Below are 12,750 nucleotides of genomic sequence, written 5' to 3'. Positions count from 1 at the left end.
AGAAGTAGGAGGAGTAGGACCAGGAAGTGAAAAGACAGCGGCGGGTTTGCACGTCCTGAGCAGTGTCTGTTCTCCACTAGTCAGCCCAGTTTAGGTGTACACCCCCGTCCGGCCGAGGTAAACCACAGTGAGAAACGGCGAAGGTAACGTTAGCTGCTAACCGAAGGAGACACGTCTGTGTGACAGAGAGCAGAGGGGAGCAGTTGACGTTACCTCCCCTTGTGTTTTCAAAGAGAGTGAAGATGGCGACCAGCTCGGAGCGCAGTCCTCCCCCATTCCCGGACTCCGAGGACCAAGATGTGCTGGACGCTGAAGAAGTCCGAGGCCGCGACAGTGATGAAGACGAGGACCTCTTCGGGAGTACGGTATGTACTGGTGGAGTCGACCTAGCTGTTAGCGGTCAGGTCTGGATAACTCGTTAACTTAATGCAGAGTTAGCTAGGAAAGCTAATTAGGCAAAAGTTTTAGGAGATGTTGGCCGTTAACGTTAAGCAGTTGCACAGGGGAAAAATAACAAACAATGTTGACATAAGATATTGTCATCTCCAAAACTCTTAGTATTTCCTAATGTTTCGAAGCATTTGTTGTAGAAACTTCTTACTACCTGCCTACGAGCTTTAGGAGTTCTGCAAACGCCCTCGCTGGTATTGATTTCACCCTGAAAGTTGCTCTTTGAAGTTCTCCCTCGCAGTGATTCAGTTAACCAAACCAGGTAACGCCGTACTTCCTGTTTTGGTGCATGGAATGTGTGACCTCTTTTCATCTTCTAAAACTTTCTCGAGCTAACTTTTAAATCTGAAGGTGTCCTCAGCATTTTTTTTTTTTTGACGTGCAGACTTTTCACGCCATGCGTAGGTGAGGTGAAATCTGCAGACAGTGAGGTCTGTGTGTGGTTTCTGTGAGAGCTGACACAGTAAGGAGGTGATAGTGTTATTTCACGATGCTTATTAGTGGGTTAAGTCAGCTTCCCCATTTTATTTACGTATTTCTCCCCATAAAATAAGGATTGTACGCTGGCTCGGGCAGCCTCCTGTCATGTGAGCGTGGTGTGGTCACATGGTCAGAACCCGGATGTTTTCCTACAGTCAAAGTTCAGAGGATACATGAGAAAGTTGCTGTCTGCGATTTTTTTTCTCCCAACACTGAACTCGCTGCTGCACGGAAACCCTAAGTCAGCATTTTATGGATGTTTTAGGTGTCAGAGCTCATGCCTGAAATGATGTTTGGAAATGTATCAGCAAGCCAGAGTGACTTGACTTCCTATAAAAAGAAGTTTCGGGGATGTATTACTATTTTTTAAAGCATTTTTTGTCTAAAGAGTATAATTCACATTTTTCATTTTTAATAAGGGGTGACAGATATACAGATAAAATGGAAATATTTTTGGGACCACTAAATACAGTTATTAGTCATTGTACATTAATTTTCCACTAGTACTGAAAAAATGTAATACTGGCAGTTTCCCTGTATGTCACATAATAATAATAATAATAATAATAATAATAATAATAATAATAATAATAATAATAAATAGTAATGTGGAGTGGTAGGTTATCAGATAAATGCTAGCATTCTTGCTTGACAGGCTTATTTCTTAAACTGTATAGGTATGCAGATAATATAGACTGTATATAAAAGATGGAAACAGCCAATACGACAACATTCATTATTTAGCAAAACTCTATTATAAAACCTTGAGCTGAGAATTTTCTTTCTTGGCAATAAGCATAGTTCATCACGTTCCTAAATTGGATTTGATGAACCAGTAGAGCTGGGCGATATATCGAGTTTTAAAAAAATATCGATATATTTTTATACGAGATATAAGATGTGACAATATCCTTTATATCGATATAGTCTATGTTACGTTATAATTATACTTGTGGAGCCGCAAGTTTGCCTCTCTTTCGTCCACTTTCGTCTTTACGCAATGTTACTCGGCCTCGCCTCTCCTTCACTGAACACAACTCCCCCTCCTCCCCCATCGCTTCACCTGCAGGAAGCGACAAGATGGACACGGCAAATCTCCGTTAGCGAGTTACTGCGCATCGCCCCGTGCATGGGGCTGGACGGCGTCAATGTGTTAGCTAGCTAACCACGCTAACGAGCTAACCACGCTAACGCCATGCAGCCCAGAGGTGCTGCACGGACTAAAATCCTTTCATTTTCTCAAAAGTTGACAGCGCGCCTTATGTGTGAATTCTGGTTGTGCTTGATGGCCGCGAACCGATTTTATGTGGAACACGGCGCTCAGCAATCTGTCAAAAAATGTTTTAGTACGACTTTGATAAGCTACGGAGCTGCACCGCTTGATGGATTGTCGGAGCATTACGGCTGAGCCTCGCGGAGTGATACGTACTGTGCTTCAAAGTAATATTACCCTACTGTGTATAAGGACCATAAATGGCACCTGTTAAGAGACGTGGTTGCGAAGCGGATTTCAAACTCCAGGCTGTCAGTCACGCAGTACAAGTTGGGAACAGAGCAGCTGTGAAATCTCTTTGTTATTGTGCTCAGCGTCTTTTAGTTTACATTTTGACTGCACAATTGTGAGCTCTTTGTTATGCTCAAAAACAACATTGTTTTCTTTTATTTATGGAGCATTATTATTTAATAAATGCTCATAATTTATTTTTGAGTAAATGTTATGTACATCTGCTCTATGTTAATAAAAGTGCCTGTGTGACATCTGGGACACAGCTTTGACTAAGAACTCTCTTTTTGTTCTTACTTTATGGCTTTAAAAAAATATATCGAGATATATCTTATATCGCCATCCAGCTAAAAAATATCGAGATATGAATTTTGGGTCATATCGCCCAGCCCTATGAACCAGGTGTTCATCTGACTTTAAAATGAAAGAAACTACACAGTCATTTGCTATTGACACATCGATAGCAAATGGGCATAGCCTTTTTGACTCCATTGATGACCATTACTTACAAAAATATCCTGCATGTTTTAGTCAGTATGACCTGAAACCATCAAGCCCATTAAGTCATCAGAAAAAGTCGTCTTTAATACAGCCAAGGTCACAGAGTAACGGATCCAAGAGTTGTTTTCACCTTCTGAATCAGCATCCTTTGAAGCAAGTCATTTAAGTTCATTAAGTCATTTTGTTTACTACCCTGTAAACAAAAACCTAAACACTGCAATCGCTGTTACATTAGACTGTTACATTAGTCTAACCCTAATGTAAAGGCTTATCTGATGAAATGGTTTCTCAGGAGATTTGCTTTGTGTTCTTGGCGAAAACATATCAGTTAAATCTGTTTCTCAAGCATCATAAAATGTTCCCTGCAGCTTTTTACAGTGACAAAGTCCTTGTTTTTTTTATTTTGAAAACATTGTTTCTGCTGTCAGTGACACACCCAGTAGCTGGGATGGACATTGGATGTTTAGATGTTACCCAATATCCAATTTGGCTACCTAGAGACCAGATTGTGTAATGTGAAGCTGTTGAGATCAAAGAAAAGAAAAAAAAAAAGCCCCAAAGGTCTTTAAAATTTGAAACTTTGATCAACTTGTTGCACGAGTCTTGGATTACTTTCAGAATTGTCTGTTGTCTACACACACGTGACATGACAGCAATTGACATTAAGCATCCCCTTTTTGGCCTTCAGAGCACATCACCAGTGACCGAAATGGACACCACACCGACCAGTGATGTTTCAATGAAGCCTCCCAGTGACATCATGAATGATCCTTTAATCGAGCCAATGAGCAGCCAAACAGGAAACAAGCCAGCGAGTGAACCCTCAGATGATTTTTTTGACCTGACAAACAATGTTAGCGTTGTAGCTGCAGCTGCAACAAAATCCGATGATTTCGTTGACATATTGGGAAGCGAAACTGGAGCTCAGAGAGGGGAAGTAGTAAAGGCAGATGTTACTGTTGAAGCAACAATTGATAGAAGTGAAGTAACTGCTGGTGTTATAGATCCACTCAGTCAGCAGGAAGCAAAACAAACGTCCACCGCTCCAGTTATCGACCTCAGTGGTGACTCACAGCCTGTTACTAGCAAAATTGCTGACCCTTTGGTCGACCTCTTTAGCGATGCTCCACCAGCTGCTGAAGCCAAAAAACCCAGCAGCGCAAACGTTGATCTCTTTGACGACGAGGAAGGGAGTGATATTTTTGCAGAACCACTGCAGACCAAGCCTGCCAAGCAGCCGCAGAAAAGCCTCTTCGGTGAACCTGACGAGGATGTGTTTGGCGAGCCGCTGGGTGCCATCTCAAAGAAACCCGTCCCTAAAGAGCTGAAGGAGAAATCTGTCACAACCAAAGTTACTGCTGGGGGACCGCTGCAAGACAGTAAGCCAGCTGATATCTTCAGTCAGGCAGCTGCCTCCACACCCAGCGTCACCAGCACCGTCAACCCCAAGACCAATGGAGTCCACTCTGAGGAGGACGGTGATATATTTGCTGGTGGGTCCACCTTATTTTATTCTATTTTTTATTCTCATTCGGTTTATGTTACCAAAGTTTTAAGCCTAGAGTTGGTCTTTATACTAAAGTCATGATTCAAGACAGGTTCAGTGAAGTTCATATAGAGGTTTGTGCATAATCACATCTGTATAGAAGATAAAATGAGCTCTAGGCTGGAAAAATGTTGATGAACGCATCCTAAAGTTGAAACAACAGCATGGAAAGTAATGTTTGCTTCATTGTAAATAACTGTTTTGCCTGCATTGAGTTTGAAACTTTGTACTGGGCTGTGCCGGTTATGGGAGAGTGGCTCAGATTACTTATAAAAAAACCTTTGAGTAGTAGCCCTCTTAAAAGTCAAGTACAGCAATGTTTAACTAGAAGCAGCTATCGTGATTTTCTGTGCATCATGCTGTTACCACATGGCTGACACCAAAGCCAGGATGAGGACACCTCAATTAAGAACATGGGACCATCTGAATGCAAAGTTCAGTTAAATCCACAGGTTTAACATAACCCTCAGTGTATATTTGTGTCAGACACCTGAGATGGCAAACACAAGTTTCAGTCTGGTGTAAATAAGTGATTAAGAAACCAACACAGAGGTCCTGTTGAGGCATGACAGAAGCAGCTCCAGTTTGTGCTCCAGATCACCACACATGGAACAGAACTCCGAATCTCTGTAAATACTTAAAGGTAGACTTTGGTAACTGTGGTAAAAGCAGCTCCACTGTACTAGGGAAATAATGGATATCTTACTGCACGTTTCCCCTCTAGCAGAGGCCACGGTGGAGCTCTCTCTCGACAGTCCGAGGAATGAGAGAAAAAAGGAGGCGACGGCCAAGCCATCTGCTCCCGCCCCCACCTCTCTGCCAGCAGCTGCCAGCCTCGCCAAGCCACAGCCTCCTGCCCTGGAAGAGGTGAGCTCAGATTTAAACCCAGACAAAGATTTTCGAGTGTGAGCCCATGAAATAGTTTCCAAGTATTTAATAAATATACACGCCAGTTTATTTTATCCTTTATTTATTCAGCTAAATGTCTCTTTGAGATTTATATATTGAAACAAAACAGCCCATGGAAAGTCTGAGGACATACAGAGATGCACACTTATTTACAGGAAACAGTGGTGTATTCAGCTTCTGAAGCCAGTAATAAAATATAAAGCACAGTGGCAGAGAGTGTCTAACATCTTTAGGTGCTGGTCAGGTGCATTCATATAGACTCTAATCCAGTAAAGATTCAAATAAAACATTTCCTCATCTGGAGGAAGAAACTGGTTTTATTTTTAATTTTTAAAAACATTTAAAGTTTCAATTTGGTTAGAAGCTGTTCATCTGATTGTTTTAAATTACAGATTTGGATCTATAGTTAACCTTGTTAAAACCTGTTGCTTTTAACAAGATTAAATGTTAACTCTCTGCCCAAACATCAGAATGAGAAAACTGGGGCAGCACCAGGTTCTTTCCAACTGCGGTTTAACCTGTTTAACATCCCACCACAACAAAATGTGGTGGGAGAAGCTGACTGTTCAGCCATGGTTTTCATGTCATGTTTCACTTTCATGCTCAAAATTTGTTTCAGTTGGAAGAAGAGGAAGAGGAAGAGGAGGAAGACAAATTTGACATCTTTGTCTCTGTCAAAGATCCAGAAAAAATAGGTGAGGCTTTTATTGTTTTTTGTATTGCTTAATGTAGCTTGCCTGATGTTTAAATATCAGTTCACTGAGTAAACTTTGTATGTATTTATACAGTCAGGGACATTTAATGATGTATGTATTGTTTTTTTTCAGGGGATGGTATGAATGCCTACATGGCCTACAAAGTATCCACACAGGTAAAAATGTGTCATTATTCATCATTTTACTTGAAGTTGGTTAAAGTTGACCAAAGATGAAATATTGATGAGTGCCTTGTTGGAGACACACCCGTGCTCTGCTCTTAGAGGGAAAACAAAGGTTGCGACACACGTTTAGTGGAGTATTGGAGCAAACACGAGCCTGCTGGGTACATAAATTCCGTTAATGTGTGTTTCAGACCACACTGCCCATGTTTCGCAACAAGACATTCACAGTGAGGCGACGCTTCAGCGACTTCCTCGGACTTTATGAGAAGCTCTCTGAAAAACATGGACCAAATGGATTCATTGTGCCTCCACCACCAGAGAAGAGCCTCCTGGGTAGGCTGACGCACTCATCACATCTCACGCTTTCCTTAGAATTATAATGTAAAATCTGCTCTCAATCACAAGTGGTGATGGTCGTTATCTTGTGTAGGGATGACAAAGATGAAAGTGGGGAAGGAAGATTCATCGTCTACAGACTTTGTTGAGAGAAGAAGAGGTGCTCTGGAAAGGTAAAAGAGAAAGAATGGCATGAGGTGCCAGTTAGCGCGGCTAACACAGAGTCCCAACCCTTGTACATTTCATTTCATTTCATTTATTTATTTCACACTTGGTACAACAGATCAAACAAACCAACCACACTTTCTATCAACAAAGCACTACAACCATGTGTGAAAAGGAGCAGGAAGAAGAAAATATTCTTATTAAACCCTGCCCCCTTCCCTGTACAGGAAGCATGATGTGACAAGAATATAATTAATGCAAAAGCATCACCACCACTTCCCCGTTGATGCTCTCGTGCTATTCTGATGTGGCAATTTCCAGACTACTCGTGAAAATCAAGCGTGTCCCTGTTGTCTGATTGAACAGGTATCTGCAGCGGGTGGTAAATCACCCGTCGCTGCTCCAAGACCCCGATGTCAGAGAGTTCCTGGAGAGAGAGGAAGTAAGAGGATTTTGTTTGGTTTCAGCTCGAGTTACTGCACTGAAGAGGTGTAATGCAGTTTTGTTTCACTTCTCTGTTTTTGTAGTGGATGAATGGTGTATTTGTAGTTAGAAACATTACTTTCATCACACTAGTGTGCTTTACCTAAGCATTAGTGTAAGGGTGTGCAGACAATGGAGGAAGATGGAGTTGCAGTAAAATATTGAAAACGTTCATATCGCAGTTTTAGAATCATCACAGCTAACACAACTAATGCATCTGCAGTTGCCTCGAGCAGTGAGCACTCAGGCTCTGAGCGGCGCCGGCTTCTTAAAGATGATCAATAAAGCGACAGACGCTGTCAGCAAGATGACCATCAAGATGAACGAGTCAGACGTGGTAAGTTCAGCTGTAAACGCGCGCTCATGTTCTTCACTGCGTTTTTCAGTCTTTATACTAAAGCAGAGACTTTTGGTGGAACTTTTGGGCATAAACAAAGCTGCAGTTTCATGGTTAGATTTTTGACAGTTATGGGATTTATCTTTGGTAATGATGCTTGTAGTGCCGTAGAGCTTACAGCCCTTGCAGCTAGTGTTGGAGTCGTACTAATGGTGCGTTGTGCTGCAGTGGTTCGAGGAGAAGCTGCAGGAGGTGGAATCTGCAGACCAGCAATTCAGGAAGCTCCACGCGCTGGTCGAATCCCTGGTGGTTCACAGGAAAGGTCCGTTGTCTTTTTTCCCATCTGTAAAGTGACTCATCAGTTATCATTCGGATGTGTTTGTACAGTTTTTGGCCACTTGGGGGCAACAGAGTGAAATGTGTTCAGATGTTAAACATTGTTAATTATAACACTTTTTAATTACTATTCCTCCTCTAATAAAAGCTTTTATAAAGATTTGAATGATGCCACCTAACATAAAATGTGTGAATGCACCTTTTAGCCCATAATTGCTGCTTTCATTTCTTGTATATGTTCTCGTATTCAAGTTTGTGTGAAGAACACTTGTCTTTGCATTGAAATCTAGAGCTGTCACTGAACACGGCGAGCTTCGCCAAAAGTGCGGCCATGCTGGGCAGCGCAGAGGACAACACCGCCCTGTCCCGCGCCCTCTCCCAGCTGGCCGAGGTGGAGGACAAGATGGAGCAGCTACACCAGGAACAAGCTGCAAGCGACACCTTCACCTTTGCTGAAATGATTGCAGATTACATCCGTCTGCTGGGTGCTGTGAGGGTACGGAGAGAATTTGTTTAGCTAGTTTCTGTAGATCACAGCCGTTTAAGTTTTGTTTTGCTTTTTTAAGTGGGTTTTTCCCCCATAGGAAGTGAAATGTCCAATATTGTTCAATATTAAAAAGCACGTACATGAAGGTAAAAAGATGTGAGTTTTGTGACCTGCAGGGGTCCTTTGATCACCGGATGAAGGCGTGGCAGCGCTGGCAGGATGCTCAGTCCATGCTGCAGAAGAAGAGGGAGACTGAGGCCAAACTCCTGTGGGCCAACAAGCCCGATAAGCTGCAGCTGGCCAAGGAGGAGATCGCTGAGGTACGACATGGGCCAAAAACAACAAAGTAAAAATAGCTCGGATGTGGCTGAAACCCTCGTTTGATGGGGCCTCTTCAAGTTTAGGAACAACGTTGTAGTAACTTTAATTTTTCTGATCCTTGGTTCATTCTTAGCTTGACGTTAATCACTCCATAGCTTTTGCTGCACGATCTCTGTATGTGAAGCACTGTATTTGATTTAAGACTCCTCTGTGATTTTTATCTTTGGAAACAGTGGGAGACCAAAGTGACGCAGTACGAGCGAGACTTTGAAAGAGTGTCTGCAACTGTTCGCAAGGAAGTCATTCGCTTTGAGGTACCAGTGTTCATTCTTATTGGTATCCGCATCAGTAACTGCTCAGACAGCTGAACGGGCTGAGAGTGATAAATCCTTCTGAAAAATCTCTCCTAACAGAGAGAAAAGACCAAGAATTGCAAAAGACAGGTTATCACGTATTTGGAGTGTCTGCTTCAATCTCAGCAACAGGTGAGTGAGTCAGCATTTTCATATTCATAAACCTGTAAGTACTGCACTGGATTTAGGTCAGTTTTTAACTGTTGAGCATCACAGATAATCTACAGAAGTTGACAATTTCAAAAGTAAATCATACACAAGGTAATAAGTAAGGTAAGACGACAGGAACAAGGCTTTACATACTTTTTTATATAAAAATTAAATAAAGCAGATAAAGAATATTCAAGTTTCTGTGTGGACCAAAACTCCCAAATTCAAAATAAGTAAACGACTCGGTAAATCTGCAAACATTTTTATTTTGTATTTAACTTTTGCACTTTTCACTCTGGTTCCCTAAATGGTATTTTCTTTACTATTCTTTATGCATGTGCTTCATGCTTTTTCATTATTGCAGTGAGGCTCTGGTTACTATGTAAAGTAGTTTGTTAGAAAACTGAGGCTAATCCAGCTTAGACTAATAGACAAAGTCATGAAAACTTTTATCAAATAAAAGTCTGAGCAAAATATTCACAAATAACCAAATATTTACATTCACTTCAATGGTTAATGAATATTAGAAATTAATTTAACATGAATGTTAATGTAACACATCATTATTAAAATCATTTTTTAAAAGATATTCGTGATTTGTGATTCACTGAAATACATATTATGTAAATGTATTTGTGTGCTTACTTTGGATTTTTGGAGTTTTGATTATTTATATGAAAGAGCCCAAAGTAGCAACTTTAAATTGTTTCCAGTCATTTACTGGACCCAGCTGACTGCAGGTTTCCCAACCTTATAAACAGTACCTTTGCACAATGACTGAAACTAGAGGGGGCTGGTTTCAATCATTATGCAAATGTACTGTTTATAAGGTTGGGAAACCTGCAGTCAGCTGAGACTGAAGAAGTCACTTGGATGAGTGATGAAACATTTCTCCCACTGAAAACGCTGCGTCCAGATGAACAGAATCAACCTTTTGGGATTTCCATCCTGGATGATTGAGCATGCATCAAGTCATTTAGTAGACAGCTTTTTAGATATAATAGGCTACATTTTTTTTTGTGATGTTTTACTTTTCAAAATTCTCAATTAATTTGGCGTCTAAAGACTCCTGTTTTTTCTTTGTTTTTGTTGTTGGTTTTTCCTCTCTCTCCAGCTGATAAAGTACTGGGAGGCGTTCTTACCAGAAGCAAAAGCAATCGCCTAATCCTCAAACACCAGCCCTCTGGACTACAACAGGCTGCCTTTTTCTCATACACTTTACCTCTTTTGCCTTTTAACCAAGGAAAATGTGTGTATTGTAAAGGGAGATACAATCAATTCTGTTTTTGTTTTTTTAAATCACCTTTAACACATAGCTCTGTATTCTATTGTATTAATAATTGTATATTTTCATTTAACCTTCCACAAATATTTTCTTAATAGATGAAAATAGATTGCATAAACAAAGATACGGACAAATGAAAAGAGGGGAAAAAAGAAGTGTGGATGAACGATTCCATTAATTTCCACAGGAGAATCATTCGTTCTCAGGATTTCCTCCCTTGTGTTGATCAGGAGCTCGTTCACATCAGCTGTGGTTCACTGTTTACAGCCTGGCTGCTCTCTCATCACATATTTCTGGGGACCCAGATGAAGAAAGTGGCTAAATTCTCACTGTGTTTCTTATTGGTGACTGAAAGGGATTAAATAAGTTACAAATTTGATTTATGAATGATTCCAGCAGGTGGATAAATTAAGTACCATCCATGTTTTTCTTTCTTTCTTTCTAATTTGAAGTACTATGATGCTGAGGGGAAATGGGTGCAGGGTGATGCGCGGCATTAGATTAGCAATTGTGGTCAAGGGCTTTGTCGCGTGCTGAGGTTGTGGGGTTAACGATTTCAAATTTCTTTCAGTAAGTGTGCAAACTTTATGTCGGTGCCTTTATAAAAGCGAGAATGGTGTTTTGGCTTAAGACACCAGTTTAGGAGGAAGTCGTAGAGGGAGCTGTGGGCTTGTCATCTCAGCGCTGATGTTTAAAGAACTGCGGTTGCGCCCCATTTACTACCAAATAAAAATGGTTTTAATGTTTTCAGTCTGCCTTGCATATGAACCTGCAGAGACATGAACTGGATAATCTAGTCCCTAAAGATCATGTCAGACTCTGTCTAGTTGCGTCATGTTGGACACTTTAAGGCAAGCAAACACAGTTTAGAGGAAATAAATGCTGATTGTGATTAACCAACTCGAGCAAGTCTAAGCAAGCAGTTTCATGCTGTGTCAGATGACACCCAGAAGCTTTCTGGATGGTAGGATTCAACTTTGAGGTGGTGTAAATAGAGCTGTAACTCACAGCAGTCTTACTTGTGGATTAGTCCCAAGGTGTAGTCCTGTTTTCGTCTGACAGTCCAAACTAGCCCTTTGTTATTCACTTCTAGTAGCACCGGAGGGCAATAGTTCTTGGTTGCGTATGCATGTTCTCAAACACAGTGCAAAGTCCTCTCTATCCCATAATGTGTACTGTTGGCTCCCTTTGTTATGAAAAAACAGAAGGAAAAAAAGTCCAGTGATTGGACATGTGAGAGTGGTATGTCTGCTAACAAGTGCAGCACTGTGGGCACAAATTAAAGGGTGACTACTGCTGAGTCCCACATCACTACTGTTCACTCATTTATTACTTCTGATGAACATCCAGCAGTTTACTGGATATTTTCACTCTAATTTTATGAATTTTTACAAAATAATGGACACGTTCAGGGCACTTATTCTAAATTTGGCCACACAAATAAAACGGTGTACAGTTGGTGAAGCGCACTAAGGGGAGTCATTTTTGACCACAGACTGTATAGAAAAGATGGATGTAACCTTGTGAGCTTAAAAATGTGCTGTTGAAAGTGTTTTAATCTGCCATTCTTTCTACTGGCCAGCAGGGGGCACCACCTTTGGTTGTAAAAAGTAATTAGATTGCACAGAAGTGTATAAGAAAATGCACTCAATCATTTTTTTACATTGGCAAATGCTTCACAATCGGTTTATTATCTTATTTACGAAAACCTTTTGGTAATTTTGGTAAATTTTGACTCTACAGTTTGTTTGTTCTAAGTCAGATTTACCCTTCATTTGTGCCATCTGAGTAAAAGCTTGCAAAATGCAGAAGTTTTGGCTTCGCATGGACGTCCTTTTTTTTTTTTTTTTTATCCAGTTTGTTTATGCAGCCTTTGTCAGTGTTTTATGGCATTCATCGCTTTTGATCAAAAAAATCCAAGATGAAGTTTTCTTTGAAGCAGTGAATGTAAACACCCGTTTGTTCACATAAAGTAGCCACACAGTTCCTTTAATTTCAAAGGACATACACCAGACAAAACCCAGAGGAGGTACCACCAGATGTTTGACGTTTTCACTTGCTGATTGGCGTAAAGACACAAAATGCTGTCCGCGATTTAACAGAAAGGAGGCACCGAGATGTCCTGCAAGAGCCGAACTGGACTACTCGGGGCTGGATGGACGACGCTGATTGGCAAACAAAAGATTAATGGCTTCAGTACGCACGCTGACGGTGGAGTGCATTCTTT

At 41.0% G+C, this 12,750-nt stretch overlaps 1 protein-coding gene across 2 annotated transcripts; it reads left to right on the top strand.

Annotated features, from left to right (window-relative positions):
* The first annotated feature begins 6 nt into the window (after positions 1 to 6).
* On the top strand, positions 7 to 12,487 carry LOC146665259 (sorting nexin-1-like). Of its 2 annotated transcripts, XM_085412836.1 has the most exons (16): positions 7 to 143; positions 234 to 365; positions 3,624 to 4,428; positions 5,206 to 5,348; positions 6,010 to 6,085; positions 6,218 to 6,261; positions 6,462 to 6,603; positions 6,701 to 6,779; positions 7,138 to 7,213; positions 7,478 to 7,591; positions 7,820 to 7,913; positions 8,218 to 8,423; positions 8,591 to 8,734; positions 8,969 to 9,049; positions 9,149 to 9,220; positions 10,353 to 12,487. In XM_085412836.1, the coding sequence occupies exons 2-16, from the start codon at positions 243 to 245 to the stop codon at positions 10,401 to 10,403; spliced, it is 2,250 nt and encodes a 749-aa protein (XP_085268962.1). In that variant the 5' UTR covers positions 7 to 143; positions 234 to 242; the 3' UTR covers positions 10,404 to 12,487. The 2 variants fall into 2 exon arrangements, with proteins under 2 accessions (XP_085268962.1, XP_085268963.1); XM_085412837.1 differs by lacking the exon at positions 7 to 143 and having other exon boundaries at positions 239 to 365; positions 5,209 to 5,348.
* Positions 12,488 to 12,750: the final 263 nt, after the last annotated feature.

The sequence above is a fragment of the Rhamphochromis longiceps genome, linkage group LG7 (assembly GCF_057381845.1).
Source record: "Rhamphochromis longiceps isolate RC_006_pf linkage group LG7, R_longiceps_female_GT1.1, whole genome shotgun sequence".
In the NCBI taxonomy this organism is placed as follows: domain Eukaryota; kingdom Metazoa; phylum Chordata; class Actinopteri; order Cichliformes; family Cichlidae; genus Rhamphochromis; species Rhamphochromis longiceps.
This window is presented reverse-complemented; position numbering and strand designations above follow the sequence as displayed.